Source organism: Oryctolagus cuniculus, chromosome 18 (genome assembly GCF_051225735.1).
Source record: "Oryctolagus cuniculus isolate XC-2025 breed Fujian yellow rabbit chromosome 18, ASM5122573v1, whole genome shotgun sequence".
NCBI classification, from domain to species: Eukaryota; Metazoa; Chordata; class Mammalia; order Lagomorpha; family Leporidae; genus Oryctolagus; species Oryctolagus cuniculus.
This window is the reverse complement of record NC_142884.1, coordinates 69685784-69705588: the sequence shown is the minus strand read 5'-3', so window position 1 is coordinate 69705588 and position 19805 is coordinate 69685784. Positions and strand designations below refer to the sequence as shown.

The 19805-nt window shown below is 49.6% G+C and overlaps 1 protein-coding gene across 6 annotated transcripts in view; it reads left to right on the top strand.

Annotated features, from left to right (window-relative positions):
• The window catches only part of ADAMTS18 (ADAM metallopeptidase with thrombospondin type 1 motif 18), a 157602-nt gene extending 139528 nt beyond the window's left edge, over positions 1–18074 (top strand). For all 6 annotated transcript variants that reach the window (XM_089319367.1, XM_051847029.3, XM_089319369.1 and 3 more), the window contains 6 exons: positions 2588–2714; positions 5348–5552; positions 8923–9105; positions 10781–10993; positions 12513–12660; positions 16215–18074. In XM_089319367.1, coding sequence (XP_089175493.1) covers positions 2588–2714; positions 5348–5552; positions 8923–9105; positions 10781–10993; positions 12513–12660; positions 16215–16330 — 992 coding nt within the window. In that variant the 3' untranslated portion in view covers positions 16331–18074. The remainder of the gene's footprint in view (positions 1–2587; positions 2715–5347; positions 5553–8922; positions 9106–10780; positions 10994–12512; positions 12661–16214) is intronic.
• Positions 18075–19805: the final 1731 nt, after the last annotated feature.

The following is a 19805-nucleotide window of genomic DNA, read 5'->3' as shown; positions in this document are numbered from 1 at the left end:
TGTCTTCCAAGTGTCCCTCTCTTCTTAAAACAGATTCTTTCACTCCAGCTGCGTGCAGGATGGTTTAAATAAGCCACCAAAGCACTGTCTTTAATAGGAACCAGCACTGTAAAAAGCCAGGGCCACCATACCGCTTGAGGATGTTCCTATGTAGATAGGAACCAATTCTTACAGAGTTCCAGTCAACCACAGCCAGGGTTCAAAAAGTACACACATGAAACTTATGAGAAAAATGTACGAAATACATTCATTTATAGATCAGACAGTACATCAAAAAGCTCCTGAAGAACTGAATTAAAAGACAAGTTTCTGTTGGTGCAAAATATTTTGAAACCCCTGCGTCCTTTTTCCATATGTGTATTTTCCATGGAATTTTTGAAGACCCCTTGTCTAAAACAGATTGGCAACTCTAATATATATATATATATATATATATTTTTTTTTTAACTTTTGGTTTACTGCTGTTGTTAATAAACCTCCCACTGGGACTTAGAGAAAGTAGGGCCACGCCAAGTGAGAACATAGAGAAAACAAACTTGAAACAGCCATCAATAACACAGTAGGTACCGTGTGGCCCCATCTCTCCGGGAGAAGGGCAGCGGAGTCTCTCAGTAGGGAAATCGATTAAGACTGAGAAATACTCCTTGGAAAGACGGAACAGCAGTTACGGTCCGCTCCACAGCAGAAAGAGAGCGTTTTAGATGGCAGATACAGCGCGTATTTTCGGGAGAGTCCGTCATTGCCATAGTTATTCTTTTGGGAGGAAGAATGAAAGCCCAGGAACAGGTCCAAGAAAGCAAAGTGTGATGTTTACTCATTGGCTATTTTTCAGAGCGCCCTGGGGCCAGGGGGTCTTCCTAATGGGTCTGCCCCGCTGAACAAAATGAGCCCTGTCAGAATCAGAGACAGCAGAGGTAGAAAGAGATGAAGAAATTCTTGTCTCGAAGGCCCATCTTACGGTGCTCATGGTAACTAATAAAGTAGGAGGCAGTAGTTTTAAAATATGCACACGTATGGAAAGCAACATTAATGTGCTTTTGTTAATGGGCATTTGAAAAGTAGTCCTGGCAAACTCTTTATATAGCAGCAGTCAATATTAATTCTTCTTAACATTCTATTTTATCCTATCCATAAGAAACACGTGCGTTTGACACATTTAAGAATCCCTTTGTATTTATTGGGAGTGAACAGAAATCTTGCTACAGACAGTACAGATCCGCCTTCTGTTCTTTTCCGTTCAGTCTTAGATCGTGAGCCGCTTTTCCGGAGCACGTCTCCAATAGCTAGTGCTTGCTGTTCCTGGGAGAGCACGGTACCTTGGGGAGTGCAGATTCATTTCCCATTGACAGGGAATGAATCCAGCCAAGGGGAGGATGAGGGGGAAGTATGTTGGGGAGTTGCCCCCAGGCCTTCATTTTGCCATCCCTGCCCACAAGTCACCGTTAGTGATACGTACTAGGTATGAGAGAAGACAAGTCTGAAGGAGAAAGTTCTATGGAGCACACTATTGACTGTTGGATTTTTTTTTTTTATTTTGTGTATTTGAGAGAGTGACAGAGATAAATGGAGACAGACAGAGAGCGGTCTTCCATCCGCTGGTTCACTCCCCATATGGTTGCAACAGCCGGCGCTCACCTGATTTGAAGTCAGGAGCTTCCTCCAGGGCTTCCATGTGGGTGCATTGGCCCAAGGACTTGGCCATCTTCTTCTGCTTTCCCAGGCTGTAGCAGAGAGCTGGATCAGAAGAGGAGCAGCCGGGACTGGAGCTGGTGCCCATAAGGGATGCTGGCGCTTCAGGCCGGGGCACTAACCCACTGTGCCACAGCGCTGGCTCCTGGAATTTCAATGTGGCTTTGATGAAGCAAACCTGTTACAACCCATAGAGTTGGACTGACTGCTAATAGTCACAGCAGGACTCACTTTTCGGTCACCTTTCAGGTTGCATTTTAAAGGAGAATATCATCTAAACAGAAACAAAAGAGTTGTAGCATTCCTCTGTAAGAAGCTAAAAAATAAAATTATTTACAAAAGAAACTATATTTCTGCTCAGTCCCAAAATGAAAATTGACAATAAGGCAGTGGGGTGCCGCTCAACAAACAGAGCAGAGAGTCCTGGCCCCGAGGCATGAGTAGGCATTCAGTGAGGTCAGCTGTGTGCATCACGCACTCCCTTCTGGGAAGAGGCTTCCTGGCAAATGCGTTCTAGGATTTTCCACCCCTGATGTGCCAGTGGTTTTTTCTTTAAAGAGCATTTTGGGTTGGATGTATGCAGTGTAGTTGCAGTTTATTGAAAGGTGCTCCTTTAGCATCCCTCCTCTTGCGAGAGATTGGATTTATCAATGTTGGCCACTGAACACGCCTGCACTAAGAATCTACATGTTGAATCATTAAAATGCAAAATTTGTTTATCAGGAAAATGGAATTCACCCTACAGACTTGATGAAAATGAGCTGTTTCCACAGACTACTTGAATTGTTTGTCTCTTCAGTCAAATGGTAGACTGCAGGTGGATTCAAAGCTAAACCTGCAAAGCAGATGGAGTCGGGTCTCTGCCATCTTCACGTTGTCATTTCTGATGTCTTACCAGGTTACGTAACTGTAAAGGCCATTTGCTTACGAGATCAAAATACCCAAGTCAATTCCTCATTCTGCAATGCAAGAACCAAGCCAGCCACTGAACCCAAACCTTGCAACGCTTTCTCCTGCCCAGCCTAGTAAGTCCCGTGGAAGTCTCTCTCTGTTTCTGTGTATCCTTGTATGCCTTTCTTGCTGGTGTGAGATAATGAAAATCCACATCAACACGACTTTGTGATGGAAAGTGATTCAAAGGGAGCTCCAACACCTAAAATAGTCATAGAAGAAGAAAGATAGTTGAAGTGGAAACATCTGATTTGAAAACACAAATTTGGGCCAAACACGCACTTGGGCTATTGCAAACCCAACCTTGGGGTATTTTAAAAATCCTTTACATAGAGAGCTCTCCTCCTGAACGTAATTAAACACATATTTAAATGATAAAGAATCCTATTATAGTTCAATGTACGTGTGGTTGTATGCTTAACTTTTCATACAAAACATCCAAGCATTTAAAAATGAGAACACTGTGCAATCCGTGAAACCCCAAAGGCAAATTACACAGTAGCAAGACACAAAATAAAACGAGAATGCCAAGTGGTGACACCCCCCCGGTGATGTCCTGATGGGGTTTGTTCTTGGATTGATTTCAGCCACATTGTTGTCTGGACACTAATTTTAAGTCATCTGCCCCGCCAAATGGAGTCTCTTCTTCCGCCAAACATGTTTATAAAGAACGGCCAGAGTTTCTTTTAGGCCAGCGTTAAGTTCGCCAGTGCTTTAGAGCATCTTAATAAGTGGTGTTTGGTTTGTGGCGATGCCATCATGTTACACCGTCTTTTTTTCTTTCATGTTTACAGACTTTTTCCTTGTAACTAATCGCGTATTTGTCATCATCGTTTGGGGTTTCAGCAAGCCCGCAGTCTCAAAGGCCCAGCTGCCAACCAGTTTTTGTCTTAAGGTCTGGAATTGGCTCCATCCTGAACAGAGAGGAGACAATGAAGCAGCCATTGTCCTTTTCTGCTAGGAAATATCTGGTTTTTAAAAATGCCAGCGGCTCTGAAATGTGATGGCCAAATACTGTTACTGACCTTTGCGGAATAACATAGCCTTTAGGTGGCGGTGGTGTGAGAATGTGTGTGTGTGTGTGTGCGTGCTTATGTACATGTCAGGGAAATCAGTACGCTGGAACGGTGAGCTGGGATTTTCCGGATTTGGAGCCTCGTGCCCGTCGGTGGTTATTCCAGCAAACCAAAGAAAGGGGCAGAATGACATGCTCACGTGCACATCCCTGAGAAGGGAGACAGTGGAGGCCATGCCTAGCTCTTCCAACGCGTACATGCAGAAACGGTGTTTTGTGCTATCGAGAACAGCCCCCTTGCAATGTCCCTCTAGCACAGGAGTGGTGACACAGGAAGGCTCTTCTGCTCCCTTGTTCTCCAGCTGGGGATTGATTTCTCAGCATTTTCTGCAGGAGTAGTGGGCCCTTGTAGAGCCTCGTCTCTCCACTGATGGGCTCGAAAGAAAGGTTTGGCTCTCAGAGTACTAGAGCCCAAGGATAAAGTAACTGTGTTACTTTTTCAGGTCGGTAGGCCAGTCCTGACCTGAGAACTGGAGGACACAGCTGAGTAGCTGTTAGTTCCTGCCATCAAGGGAAGGGGTAGATTATCAAGAAATAGTGGAGAAGCAGTGTAATGTTTTTATATTTAAAAAAAAAATGGGGCCGGCACCATGGCACACTAGGTAATCCTCCACCCACGGCACCAGCATCCCATGATGCCATGTTGGTGCCGGTTCTAGTCCCGGTTGCTCTTCTTCCAGTCCAGCTCTCTACTGTGGCCTGGGAGGGCAGTGGAGGATGGCCCAAGTGCTTGGGCCCCTGCACCCGCATGGGAGACCAGGAGGAACCACCTGGCTCCTGGCTTCAGATTGGCGCAGCTCCGTCCGTTGTGGCCATTTGGAAAGTGAACCATCAGAGGAAAGACGTGTGTCTCTCCCTCTCAGTGTCTGTAGCTCTGCCTGTCAAATAAATAAATAAAAATCTTAAAAAAAAAAATAAGGGGTAAAATGGAGAGTGTAGGGATCTGGAATGTGAGGTGTAGGAGGAGTGGGTAAAGACGAAGCTAGATGAAGAGTTAGCCTGGAGCTCAGTGTGCAAGGCCACACATGTCAGGCCAAACCTCTGTGTTGGGCTTCCTCTAGTACAAGTTCATCAAATGTGTCACATGAATGAGAGAAAAAACTTGAGTTTGGTAGACAGAATGCCTTTTTATTTATTTACTTGAAAGTTACACAGAGAAGGAGAGGTAGAGAGGTAGAGAGAGAGAGAGGTCTTCCATCCAATGGTTTACTCCCCAGATGGCTACAATGGCTGGGGCTGTGCCAGTCTGAAGCCAGGAGCCAGGAGCTTCTTCCTGGTCTCCCATGTGGGTGCAGGGGCCCAAGGACCTGGGCCATCTTCTACTGCTTTCCCAGGCCACAACAGAGAGCTGGATAGGAAGTGGAGCAGCCAGGACTCAAACCGGCACCCATATGGGATGCCGGCACCATAGGCAGAGGCTTCACCTACTGCACCATGGTGCTGGCCCCCATTGAAGCCACTTCAGTGTGGGCTTCACAATCTATAAAGGAACAGTTAGTCTGAGTCGTTCTTAGTGGTGCTAAGGTGGAGCTGCGGCTTTCGTGGGGTGGCAACCTTTGGTAGCAGCTGCCTCGGAACTGACAACACGAAGTCTCAGCCTCTCTGAAGGTGATTTTCTCTTCTCCCTGAAAGCTGGATGCCGGGTGAGTGGAGCGTCTGCAGCAAGTCCTGCGCGGGTGGCCAGCAGAGCCGAAAGGTCCAGTGCGTGCAGAAGAAGCCTTTCCAAAAGGAGGAGGCCGTGCTGCATTCTTTCTGCCCAGTGAGCACACCCACTCAGGTGCAAGTCTGCAACAGCCAGGCCTGCCCTCCCGAGTGGAGCCCTGGGCCCTGGTCCCAGGTAATCGAAAGGACGCGGAGTCCTGGCCTCATTCGCTGTTCCCTGGGGAAGGTGCTGAACGTGGAGGTGTGGGTCCTGCCTACCAGGCCCTCGGCCGTTGGTCTTCCGGGGAATTGCACGGTGCTAGCGCGATACCTAGGCATCTGCAGTTGCCGAGTGTTTTCAGTGATTCTTATGAGAACTGAAGCTTGGGAGCCCCTGTGGGAGAGTTTAGCTTCCTCCCCAGAGGCTGCCGGTCAGAGTCTGGAGGCCATTACGGCTGGACTAAGCTGTAATGGAAATGGCTGGGAAGGATCGGACGGTTTGAGGACAGGTGTCTAACGCGGCTACTGAGCTCTCCAGAGTCGATGAAAACCACAAGGAATGATGCACAGGAAGTGTTTAATTCTGGTTCCAATGAGAAGGAGAGTGAGAAGAGAGAGAGGAGTTGGGCGTCAAGTTGGCTTTTCCAGAGCCTCCTATTGAAAGGCGCGATGGTGGGGGTGGCGTGAATCCACCTGTCATTCCCAGCTGCAGTGTCCCGTGCAGGTAGCAGCTCGCCCTCTGCGAGGCCAGGGAGGGTGAGCAAGGGCTGGCGGAGCCAGAAAAGGAAAAAAACAATGAAGAAGTCGTCATTGGAATGAGGAAGGCACGTTTCAGCCATGCTTTCCTTTTGGTACATGATGTTCTGAAAGGTGCTGAATTCTGAGGTCAGCGATGCACTGGCTCATCCGCCACAGAGGTCAGAGGAGGGCCTTTTTTAAAAAAGATATTTTATTTGGGAGGGGAAAAAGAGGGCCGGTGCCGCGGCTCACTAGGCTAATCCTCCACCTGCAGCGCCAGCACCCCAGGTTCTAGTCCCGGTCGGGGCGCCGGATTCTGTCCCAGTTGCCCCTCTTCCAGGTCAGCTCTCTGCTGTGGCCCAGGAGTGCAGTGGAGGATGGCCCAAGTGCTTGGGCCCTGCACCCCATGGGAGACCAGGAGAAGCACCTGGCTCCTGGCTTCGGATCAGCGCGAAGCCCCAGCTGCAGCATGCCGGCCATTGGAGGGTGAACCAATGGCAAAGGAAGACCTTTTTCTGTCTCTCTCTCTCTATGTCCACTCTGCCTGTTTAAAATAAAGGGAGTGGGGGGAAAGAGAGAGAGAACAGCTTTCATCCCCTGGTTTGGCCTCCAGATGGCCACGAAACCTCAGGCTAGGCCCGGCAGAAGCCAGGTGTTTCTATCCAAATCTCAGCCTTTGCTTTCCTGGGTGCCTATGCAGGGAGCTGGATTGGAAGCAGAGTATCCAGGGCTCGAACTGGTGCTCTGATGTGGGATACTGGCATTGCAAGCAGTGGCTTCACCTGCTACACCTCAACACTGGTCCCTAGACTGTACTTCTTTAAAAAAAAAAAAAAACAACAAACTATTTATGTACTTGAAAGAGTTACACAGAGAGAGAAGGAGAAGCAGAGAAAGAGGTCTTCCATCCAATGGTTCACTCCGCAATTGGCCGCAACGGCCGGAGCTGCACCGATTCAAAGCCAGGAGCCACTTCCGTGTCTCCCATGTGGGTGCAGGGGCCCAGGACTTGGGCCATGTTCTACTGCTTTCCCAGGCCGAAGCAGAGAGCTGGATTGGAAGTGTAGTAGCCGGGACTTGAACTGGCACCCATATGGGATGCTGGCACTGCAGGCAGTGGCTTTATCTGTTATGCCACAGCGCCAGCCCCTGTACTTTTTAAAAAAAATGTCAGGACCGTTTCTCTTAGGGGAATAAGAATAGGAGTGGGAAAGGATCTTGGAGCATGTAGAGCATTGTGTTCGAATGAGAATGTGCGCATCTCCGGGAGATGCAGTGTAGTGTGTGGTATTGAATCCGATCTCTCTGTTCGCAAGGAGGAATTGTGATTTACAAACTGAGGATTCAAAGGATTGTTTCAGCCAACTGCAAATGGTGAGCATGGCTGTAGGGAGACAGGTGGATGCCCTATGGCCCTCATGACACGAGACCTCATTTCCTTCAAGAAGTTTACCCCAAATTTCCAATAAAATGTTTGGAGGGTTTTGTTACGACTGCAAATCAAATGTGTCCTTTTGAGAACCTGTTTGCACGGAACATTGAGAAAACACACTTTCGCTGTGAACATTTTGAAGCCCCTGCAAATGGCAGGGTTCCCACAGCGCTCGTTCCACAGGAGCCCATACCCCTAGGAAGCATCTGGAAGTCAATGCAGGTGTCACATAAGAATTTCATTAAGTGAGAGGTAGCTGTTTAGAAATTCTGTCCACGAATGAGCCATGAGGTACGCAATGCTGTGTTTCCATGGTCTGGGGTCAGACTAACTTGTCTGTCCTGCTCTGCGCCTTGGCTGCCATGTGATTCTCTCGGCCAAGAGGCTTCGACTCTGGGATTCCGAGTGGCCTTTTCTGTAAATCGGGGTAAAGTGTGCGGAGGGTCCCGACCCTGCTCAGGTGCTGAGATGCGTCAGTGTACAGAGGGCGGTAAATCAGCACCCTCGACTGCGCTGGTTGCTAAGTTTAAAAACGTCACTATTGCCACCTCCCCTCCCCGTCTCCCTTTGGAACATAAAGACAGTTCACACTGTTCCTCTGAGCAGACTTAGAACCGTGACGAGGTGGCCCCCTCTGCTATGCCCCTTCTGGGAGGGGAAAGACTGTGGCGGCCACAATGGAGCCAAGGCTCAAGCCCAGGTGTTTTAAGCCACCTCGGCAAGTTTCTAACTTCCATTGGAAGCGAGGAGATGGCTTGCTGCCTTCTGATTCCGCAGAGCTGCTGTGACGGACAAGAAAGCCGGGAGAGAATAAGTTGTCCAGGAGGAAGGCTCGCCTTATGCGTGTTGACTGACAAATTTTGGGTGTATACTTGATCAGTCTGCCCCAGTTCCAGTCTAGAGAAAGCAGGTGTTGGGAAATCAGACCTGAGCCCCCTGCAGGCCTGAATTACTCATGGTAATGGGTGAGTGGATCCCTAGTTACTCTCCTTGTTGGACACACACGGGCCTCTCAGTACCAAACACCGGCTCCACTCTGCCTTGTGCCAGACAGCGAGACACGCTTCCCCCAAGATGCCCTTTTGCAAATTGGTTGCCATGGGTGCTCTCAGGAGCAGGCCTCTGCCTCACCATGAACACACCCGATCCCATCACCTCTGGGAGGCGAAGCAATGCCTGCAGATTGAAGGCGTTGAAGGTGAACATTTATCAGGGATAAGTTACATGGTTTTCTGGGCCTCTGGGTGGATTCCCCCTGCTCCAATGGACTAAACGGGGACTCTGGGTGAAGTGATTAAAAAGTGGTATGGATGTCTTGTTAATGTATTCTCAGCACCCACCCGGGAGAAAGTCATCTAGTAACGGGCATGCAAAACAACTCTTCTCCGTCCTCTAGTGCTCCAAGACCTGTGGGCGCGGAGTGAGGAGGCGAGAGCTCGTGTGCAGAGGCTCGGCCGCCGAGACCCTCCCCGCGACCCTGTGCGCCAGCGCCCCCCGACCGGAAGTGCAGGAGGGCTGCGTGCTAGGGCGATGTCCCAAGAACACCCGGCTGCAGTGGGTCACCTCTTCGTGGAGCGAGGTGAGGGCAGACGAACGATTGGGGACTTTGCGAATGCACAGTTTGCCCACCAGCACGTAGACACAACGTATGGGAGGTGCCTCCTCGTCTCTGGTCCTGCCCTTCTGATTTGTTTCGCACACATCGATCAGGCCTGTGCCAGGGCAGTGGCGGGGGGGGGGGCACAGAATGTCATGAAGCACCCAGGAACCATGGGGAGGAATGCAAAATGCTGTGACGGAAGTCTGTAGTTACGTAGGGAGTTCAAGGTTCAGCCCAGCCAGACTTCAGGCACAGCCCTGGCCGGAAGAAAATTACAGGGGAGCCTGAGCTTGAGAGGCGAGTAGGAACCAAGGACGAGCTGGGGGGGGCGGGGGGAGGCTCAGCCAGCCTGCAGAAGTGTGGTGCCAAAATCAAACTTCTAATTCCATTTTCAGTGAACTTCTAGAGAGACCTTGGAGGAGCCCCTGGGAATGTTAAATACAGGCCAACTGTCAGATTTCATTTCGGGGGGCGGTGGGGGGGATCGTTGTAAACCAGCAAAGGCTATCATTAAGATAAGGCAATTCTGGCCCTGCGAGAAGCAGTGTCTTTGAGCCCTGAAGAGCCCAGGTGGTGTGTGCGAGCCTGTAGGGGCGGGGAGGAAGGGGGGAAGGTGCCTCCCGAATTTCTGGTCTTTGGAATTGGAGCTAAATGTGGCATAGGATGTGATATCGGCTCCTGTGGTGAAATGCAGAGGCCAAAGGTCCATGTTTGGAGTGGGCCCATTCACCAGTGGAGGGCTGCCACTGGATCGGTGGGCTCTGCTCCCTCGATGCTCCTCATTCTGGCCAAGGCCTGTGTCCCTCCCATGGGTGCTGATGGTGTGGCACTGTGCTGCTCTCCTGCCCTGTTGGCTCTAAAGAGACGTTTCAATCTAACGGCTGAAGGCTTGGGTTTCAAACAAACCGACTGCACCCAGTTTCCCTGTCTCCATCAGCCTTTGCTGGTTACTGTGGGCATGACTTCGGGCTACTTGACGTGGCTCAACCCTGCTTTCCTCCCCTCTGCTGTGGGGCCTGCAATGTCAAGTGTACAAAGCACAGTGTCCTCCCCTCTCCTGCACGACGGATACACTGATGCCAGTTTCTGATGCAGTTTCTCAGGGCTCCACACGATTGCTCCCCAGTAATGCTTAAACGGCAGCTCTCATACTTGGTTCATCAGCTGCCTCCCTTTTCCCTCTGCCATGCACAGCTGGGTTTTAGCGCAGCGAGAGGTCGGTAAATACAAAGAACAGTTACTTAACAGACAGTGGGTCTTCCCACTCGGCTCTTACCCCCTTCCCTGCACCCTACTTCTTTGGCTTAGACTTCCACATCCTCAGAGAGGCCTCAGGTTGTTCTGGACACCCATAAGCAGCACCCTGCCGCTGGACATCCACGTGGACACCACCCAGAGCCCCTGCCGTCTTCCTCCTCCTGGAGTTGGGCTCCATGTCACACCCACGGGGTACCTCCCAGTCTCTGCTTGAGAGCCCCGTGATTCTGACTTGGGGTTTCCTCACCTCCAGCGTCGTGATTTAGAAGTGTGTGTGCCTGATCTCCCCAGTTCTCTCTGTGCATGTCCCCACAGAGGCTGTGGCCTTCTGTGCATACACCCTGGCTCAGCAGCTTTCCCTCCCGAGCCCTGAACACCTTCCTGTCTCGGCTCCTAGTGCTCTGCGACCTGTGGTGTGGGTGTGAGGAAGCGGCAGCTGACGTGCAGCGAGAAGACCTTGCAGGGAAAACTCGTACCTTTCCCAGAGCGAAGGTGCCGCAATGTGAAGAAGCCCACGCTGGACCTGGAAGAGACGTGCAGCCGAAGGCCGTGTCCAGCCCGTCCCGTGTACAACTCGGCGGCTGGATGGTACTCATCACCCTGGCAGCAGGTACGGGCACGCGGTCTGTGGAAGGTGTAGTGGGCTCAAACTCTGCCATCTCTTGAGGTCTTCCACCTGCTCCATCAGTGCTGTGCCTCGAGGCAGGTCCCCTAATCTGTAAACCTGGTTCACACCCAGAGTATCAGGGTAGGCATAGCTGGTAGAGGGACTTTTGCCTGCAAGAAAACGGTTGGCTGTGGCTGCTCCTAATGTTGCAATGGTCATCCGTCGTTGGGGCTTTGATTGTTGAATCGCAGAGCTAAGATGGGTGGAACCCATTCTGGGCACTGTGCCAAGTGCCTGACATGCATTCACTATCCTCTCACCCAACGCGTGGGTATCGCCGCTATCTTGTGGTCCAGTAGCTCAGTGTTTCGGGCAATGCAGCCTAGGTGAGTAGATGGTTAGCACCATCTCTGGCTGAGCTGCCTCGCAGGAATGCCTGGCTCGCTAATCTGGGAAAACAGATCCTTGTGCCATCGCAGCCCCCAGTGCTTCAGGGGACTTGGCCATGGGAGAGGCTCTGCTCACACCCCCACTGCACAGGGGTGTGGGGACATATGCAAGCACACACCTGGGGGGTTCCTCTGCGTCCACGTGTTTATTAGGAAAGAAAATACATGACTTTAATTTTTCTGTGCCCAAAACAGCTTAATATGGACAGAAGGAAATGGGTATCTTAGGGGCCCGGGTATTATTCCTATGGATTCTTTAAAAATTATGTAATTTACATCGGGGGCCAGCAGGACTGATCTGCTCTCCCAGACCCCTTCCTGTAAATGTATTTTGGGAGCACAGCCTTGCTCATTCACTTCCAGGTTGACCATAGCTGCTTTTGGCCAACAGCACACAATGGTAAAGCCTAGAGCATTTGCCAGTTCTTGGTTCCAGTGATCCATTGACCATTGTATGGGTATATGTGAAAGTGAGGCCGATTCTAAACCTCAAACCCTATACACCTAACGTACCTTTTCCTCCCCGCACCAGGCCATAGAGTGAAACTCAGGAAGCCCTCATCTGCAGTAAAATCAGAGCTGCATTTTCCCTGTTGTTTTTTGTTATAAACATTTATTTTTCAGAACTGCCTTTAAAACCAAAGGGGGCAAGCCTGAGCTGTCAGTTTTAGGGTTGTGGGAAGGGCACTGTGGCTTCACTGACTTTAAGGAACCAAGGAATGTACCACAGTAACTCATGCTCTCCAGGCACAGCCAGAGCATAATTCCAGAGCTGTCTCTGATGACCATTTCTGTCTGTCCTAGTTGGGAACTAGCACCTCCACAGAGATGCTCGGGCAGCCTGTCAGCAGCGTGATGACTTCCCTCCATGTGTCTGCATTTGTTTGTCTTCTTATGGCAGCTTCTGCAGTTCTGGAACCCACGGGCTTGCCAGCCAGCCTTTGCCTAAGGCCCTTCGAAGCACACTCAAGGGCTCTATCATGTTAGGGGAGCTGCAGGCACTGCCACCCCTGTGGGCCTGGCTGTGGTTCCTTGCCCTGGGTGACGCTGACCTTTGCTTCCTCCTGCTGCAGTGCACGGTGACCTGCGGAGGAGGGGTCCAGACGCGCTCTGTGCACTGTGTGCACCAAGGCCGGCCTTCTGCAAGTTGTCTGCTCCGGCAGAAGCCTCCCGTGCTACGAGCCTGCAACACGAACTTCTGTCCGGCTCCTGAAAAGAAAGGTAAAGGACCCGTGTGCCTGTCCATGCAATTTGTCTTCAGAGAGCTTTGGCAGAAGCCCACTCGAGTGGTTTGGGCAGCACCTTGCTCTACTACAGCCCCGCACATCAAAGTGTCAGGAACAGTGCTCCCTAGATGGGTCCAAGGCCCCACTCCTGGGCTGGTTCCTGCCCAACTGATTGAAATTAAGCACTGTTCAGTAAATAAATGCCAAAGTAACCCCTTTGTGCCAGAGATGAATGAACAGGCAGTGCCTTCACGGAGCTTAGGTTTTAATCAATGAGGCACTATAGATGTAACCACCCTAGGACTGCATCTTAGCTACTGCTGTAGTTAGAGTTCAAGTGCAGGGATGGGAAAATACTGACACCAGCCTTGGTCCAACTTCCTGTAAAGCAGTCTGAGGACCACCAGGAACTATTTTTCAGCCTCACCAGATTCCAGTGCGCTAAGGTGTCACTTGCTAGCATAAAAGTGCTATAGCTTTTCCAAGACTTCCCGTTGGTACCTCTGGGCTTAGGTCATCAATGTTCAGTTGTTTATCTTAGGCGAGCACACAATCTGTGAACTGTGGTGGGTTTCTGCAGGGAGAAGAAATGGGTATTTTTGAGCACACAGACACATTATTCCAGGCCCTCTCCTCCTCTGTTTACCAGCAGTGATTTCTCATTTCTCTCCTGGGTCTACAGGCGGAAATGACAGTGGTGCAGTGAACGGGATCCCAATGCATGTACGGTCCTAGGACAGAGGGAGGCCGTGGGTTTAGGAAGTGCATTGTTGTACACAGATGGTGCTCAAGTACCAGGAAGCCCTCTGCTTCCTTCAATGGATAGCAAGTACCTACTGTCCATCTCCCAGGCTAAAGAACAACTCGGGGTCTTTGAGGCCCACAGAGCTTAGTGTATCAGAGGACATGGGCTTAGTGGAAATGATTAATAGGAGGGGTGGGATATTGGCAGTGTTGCAGTGGTGGTCAGTTGTACTGGCGTGGTAGGAATAGGAATGTAGCTTTCTCCAAAGAGCAACAGTGAAGAGAGGACGATCAGACATTTGATTTACGTGAATGGTTTGGGGGCTCTTTCCCAGTGCTGCCATTCCCATCGTCCCATAACCACGGCCATGTCAGTCATCTTCCTTGCAGTCAGTGTTCAGAAGACAAGGGTTGGGCTAAAGGAGTTTGGACCCTAGAGAAGACCCTTCTGCCGAGGTTGCTGCCATCTATTCTAGTATAGGTGAGAAAGTTGACCGTCCCTCAGCCCCCCCCCCCCCCCCCCGGATGCTCACAGCCCGTCTAGGGGTATTCATCCTATACTGTAACTTCTGTGGAGTGCCTTACCTGGCTGAATTTCAGCCTTGGGACCTTTGCATTGTGTATATTTCTGTATAAACTCTATTAAGAGAAGAGGAGACATGTTGGGCTAAGTGGTTAAGTCACCAACATCCCATACTGGAGAGCCTGGATTCAAGCGTTAGCTCCAGTCACAGCTTTCTGTTCCCGGATACCCCAGGAGACAGTGGCAATGACACAGGTAGTGGGGTCTTTGCCACCCATGGGAGGGTGGGGGTGCTGACGCCCAAGCTTCAGCAACCCCATCTTGGATGATGTAGGCATTTAAAGCTACATTGGATTGAAACTCACTCTCTCCAAGTAAGTAAAAATGTAAGAGGGGGCAGGGATGAGACTGGCTGGTGACACTACAGTGTCAGTAGCTGGAAGATGACTAGGGGATTAATAAGCTGCCCCTTAGGGCACCTCTCTCGTTAGATGGGAGCAGGCAATGTTTATATTGCCAAGAGCAAGGACTCAGGTCATAAAAATAGTCGTGTGGTCTGGCACATTGTCTTTAAGAATCAGGAACAGAGCTGCTATTTAACTGTGCACAGCACCGTTAAACCGGCTGGTCATTCTTGCTTTTCCCTCTTTTTCTCTCACCTTATACCAAATGTGCCAGCAAATTCTTTAGACTGTACCTCCAAATGTATCTAGGAATTCCTGGAAAGAAAAGAGTAACCCCATTATTACATCTTTAATTCAAACCTGCTGATTCTCAGCTTAGGTATAAAGAGAACTGCACTTAACAAATACTGACTTTGTGACAAAAACTATTTGAAGTGCGGAGTTAAAGCAATTAAAAGAGCAAAGACATTGCTCTTGAGAAGTTTGTTGTTCATCTGGCTTCTAGAACACAAACACAGAATCTAGTGCATGCTAATACATGCAAGGTACATAACTAGGGATACCTCATGGGAGGCCAAGGAATTTGCTGGTTTTATATTGTCAGGGAAGGTCTAACTGATAAATGACCTTGGAATTGGACTTACAGTGCCTTGGGGAAAAGTGTTTCTAGCAGAGAAACAGGGGAACCCAGTGAATGCCTGGGAGGACCAGAGCATCCTAAGAGATCCAGTTCAGCTGCATTGGGAAAGAAAGGGGACCGAATCTTTGATTGCAGTGGGTTGGAAGAGTTGGGAATGCAGGCCTGCTAGTGAAGGGGCTTAGGCTTTCAAGGGATCACTGCAGGAATAGAAAGGGGAACTTTAGGTGGAACCATTGAGGCTAGGGGAAGGAACTGTAAGCAGTCTTGAATCACAGATAGCAGCAGGAGGGCTGAGATGCGGCCAAGCCACGCTCAAGGGCAGAGGCTTGGGTTACGCCTTTGGCAGCACCTTTGCAGATTCATGAGGAGTGGATCCCTTGCGGGTGCAGGGGGTTGTAGCTGACTCAAGGCTACCAGCAGCTTAAGGATTACACAGTTCCAGCTGCCAGTGAGAATGATGAAGAAGTCTACCTTACTGCAGTAGAAGGAATCCCAGCTTCTGAGACTTGTGTTTACGTTCACAGGAGATTTTACTTACCTTGTCTCCTGAGGCCCTTCTCTGTAAGAATCTCTGGTGTACAACATCTTATCTGTCAGTCATCTTACTTGAGCAGCTGAAAAAATTAGAAAGGACTGGGCTTGACTTACATTTGCTTATCTGCAAAATGACTACGAGATGTACCCTACACAGAATACTGGAGCTGGGTCAGAAATCCAGGTTCCTGACTCCAAATGTATTTCACCTCCTGCTTGCTAAAGCAGATGGTTCAAGGGCTAGCAGCAGGGAGCATTCCCTGAGTGTCCATGGAATGGACTTAGGGAAAATCACGCCAAGTGTGAAAAAGGTGCATGGATTCCAAAAACTGTTGGCACCCTAATTTCTGTTCATGCTATTCTCCCATGACCTTTTGAAGTAGCCTCACCCATTTACAGCGACGGTTTAACAAGCTCCCCAGGGAATTCCTGATGCATGGTTCTGGGGTGCTTTCCTTCCATCTTTCAGGTCATAGGTCAGATATCCATGTCTGGTTCTCCCCCCAAAAATAGAATCTGCTTCCATTTTGCTTGTGGCCAAGGTCCCTTTTGGTACCGTACTATGCCCCTATCTCCCTCCTACCATTTAATGGGAAGACCATACAGAAAGGCCCCCGGGAGATGAACCCCCTTTCTTTCCAGATTCTCACCTTAAAAAAAGGCTGGAGAACCCGGCTAATGTCCCTGCTGTATTTTCCTTGCAGAGGATCCATCTTGTGTGGATTTCTTCAGTTGGTGTCACCTGGTGCCCCAGCACGGCGTCTGCAACCACAAATTCTATGGCCAGCAGTGCTGCAGGTCGTGCACAAGGAAGAGCTGACCGGCCTGGCCCATCTTCCCCGGGGCCTGCCCAGTCCATCGCTGGAGACAGCAGCCGCCTGGTGAAGCCAGAGTGGAGCCTCTCCAACCACCTCCAGCCACAGCGTCCAAACCTCAGTCCTCCTTCTGTTTCCCGAAGCACGTGGTACTCCAAAGCACTTGAAAATCAGAAGCGATGACAAATCTGCATTACAAAAACACAGCAGAGCCCAGCCCAGTTTTTGGATTTGCACTGCTATGGTAAAGAAGTGAGGAATCGCACCGAGACACGTCAGTCAGATTTTCCTTCTGACAACCTAACAGTCTTAAACAGTTTCAAAACGGACTTCTCCCTGCATCCTTTGAACTCCAAGGGCTTCTGTGTTGCAACGGTCCTTTCAGGCTTCAGGGCAGAGACGGTGACTTGGAGCGGTCACACACGGGGGCGTCGGCGCGGCTCGACTGAAACTGTCAACAGCCCCCTCCGGAGTTCCACGCGAGAAGCCCGACGGTGCTCACCGCTGTGCTTGCTGCTGGACAAGCAAGCTTCCTGTGCTGTTTAGTTAGTGTGTGTTGTTTATTACTTTGTTTAAGGTATATTCTGCTTAGAGTCTCCAAGACGACAATTAATAACTTGAAAAGTGTTCCCAGGAATATTTGGACATAAGGCAACACGGACTGCTGAAGATCTCCACGCGACTGAAATTCACACGTGGGAGGAAAGAAACTTGTACCTCGTGGTGCTTACTGAACAAGTCCTTGGGAGGCCCGAGGCTGCTGCTGGGGAATGAACCCGCGAGATGCTCATTTCTAATCCAACTCCAGGAGGAGCCCAGAGGCAGAGCCGCAGTCTTGGGAGGGTGAGGAAGCCATCCTTTCTAATGCCCCGCACCTATGAGCAGAGCTGCTCGCAAAGTCAGAGCCCACTAGGGGCTCTTTCCTACCAACTGACGTGTCTACATTTGGCCTAGGATTTAAGGAGCAGGAGGAAAAGGTGGCCATAAACACCCATTTGTCTTGGTGCTACATGAATGTTAATAAATCGTAATATGCCCAGGCCCTTGAGTGAACGAGTGGTTCAGCCCTCCAGCTGAAATTCCACTCGTCAGAAGCCAGCTGCTGGTAGGCATTAATGAGTTTTAAATTGTTCTCAATTGGAAAAACACCACACAGTGTTTTGCCAAAACCAAAGTAACTTACAAGATTGTATCCTTCTGTAATTATTTGAAAGTGGTTAGACAGAGCGTATTTATACAATTCGACTCTGTTCCTCAACTCCTTTGAAGAATGTGACCCAATTTTACTTCTTTACCAAACATCTCAATTCAATGCAGGATTCGCCAGCTCAGCATCACCGGCCAGACAGTGGTTTGTTAAATTTAGTAGCATCCCTTTTTCCCACTCTAATTAAAATCATGAGTCCTTCAACCTCAGAGAAATAATGATTAGGCACTTTTTTCGATCCATGCGGTTTGGCCTCCAGTACTGAACATTTGATCATCAGAAAAAAGAATGGTGCCCTGCCATCACATGCTTTGCCCTCTGAAAAGTAACAAGCTATGTGTTTCTTTATATAATTATCCTTTTATTTTATGGAAAAATTAATTTATTAATAGCCTATTCCTATGTGTTTCCACTTGCTTCTAAGTGATATTAATTCTGAGGAAGAAAATGTTGAATAAAACCCTGGATTATAGAGAAAGGTCAAAATATATGTGTAATATTTAATTATTTTATAAGTTTTATAATAAAGTATTCTGTTTCTTTATCTTTGAAATTTGTGACCCGACTTCTCACTTGTGCAAGAGCTTATTTCTGAGCTCACGGACCTGTCGAACCCGAGGGGCCCGGGCTGCGGTGCAGAGGTTACGTAAAGCCTGCAGCGCCGGCATCGCATATGGCTGCAGTTCAGTCCCAGCTGCGCCGCTTCGGCTCCAGCTCCCTGCTCATGCGCCTGGGCAAGCAGTGGAAGATGGCCCAAGTACTTGGGCCCCCGCATCCACGTGGGAGACCTGGAAGGAGCTCCCGGCTTCAGTCTGGCCCAACCCTGGGCACTGCAGGCATTTGGGGAATGAACCAGCTGATGGAAGGTCTCCAACTCTGTTTGAAATAAAAAAACAAAACTCAGAAAATAACTTCCCAGGGGGGAGGAAACTATTCAGTAATTAGATTTTTCTCTTGTGCGTCTTACAGAATTGGCTACTGTGAAATTCTGCCACGAACGAGATGGCGCACTCTGTATCCTGGGCAGGGGCAGAGCTGCTGTGCTCTCGTGTAATGGACATGCAAGCACTTGTCTATGACATCGCCTAAGAGAAAGCTGCCGTCCACGGGCGTCTTCCACTTGAAAGCATTCTGATAGAACAACAGGGGGAGGAGTGGAAGGATGGGGGCGAGAGGAGCAGACACAGAACACTGAAAGCCGTTGCCAGGTTTTGCCAGTTTTGCATCACCAGACAAATAGCCAATAGCTACCCGGGCAGAGTGAGTGCCACTGACCTAACTACACAGCATTTTCCCCGCACCCAGGCTTCCACCTGCATACGCATTCACAGAAGCCCCTGGCAGTGATTTCCAGTAGCTGACATAAGAAATAAGAATGCAAAACAGAAAATAAGGCACCTCTGTGTTGTTTGGCAACAAACTATTACAAGCCACCCTGTATTAGTGTTGAGTGGGTGCCAGGTACTGCTAAAAGCACATGTGTTGTCTCAGGCCTCCCAACAGCCTACTTAGGAATCGGGTACTCTTTGGTTACAGGTGACGACTCTGGGATTCAGAGACACTGACTGTGTGCCCTTGGGCCCAATGTAGAGTAATGGGGTCAGTACAGGACTCTCACAGGTTCCCTGGAGTTCTCCTGTCCCTGTGCTGAACCATCCTGGGAGAGAGAGAGAACATAGAACTCTCCTGTTATGGCCCAAGAGAGCCATGTGAACAGAGTTTGGCAATAAATGATTTCATGATGAATTAGGGAATTTAAATCCCCACTTTAGAACAAAGGATACTTAAAGACTGTCGCGTACCAAAGTCTATCTCCTAATAACTGCTTCTCTCTGGGGTGACAGCACTGCCGTGCCTGGAGCCTGCAACCCCAAGTCCCTTAGGATGCAGTAAGAACCTTCTGCATGACGTATATGCTACAGATAGGGAAAGAGGATCCCACAGCAGTGTAGAGTGTGCAAGAAATAATTTATGGGATTAATAGCACAGATTCATTATTAAATGTGATCTGGAAAAGGTCGCTAACTTATGTGTCATTCCAGTTCATCTTAGAAAATGTAAAACATGGGGGCTGGCATGATGGCATAGGAGGTAAAGCCACCACCTGCAACACTGGCATCCCCTATGGGCTCCAGTTTGTGTCCCAGCTGCTCCATTTCTGATCCAGCTCACTGCTAATGGCCTCAGAAAAGCAGTGGAAGATGGCCCTAGAGTTTGGGCCCCTGCACCCATGTGGGAGACCTGAAAGAAGCTCCTGGCTTTGGCCTGGTTCA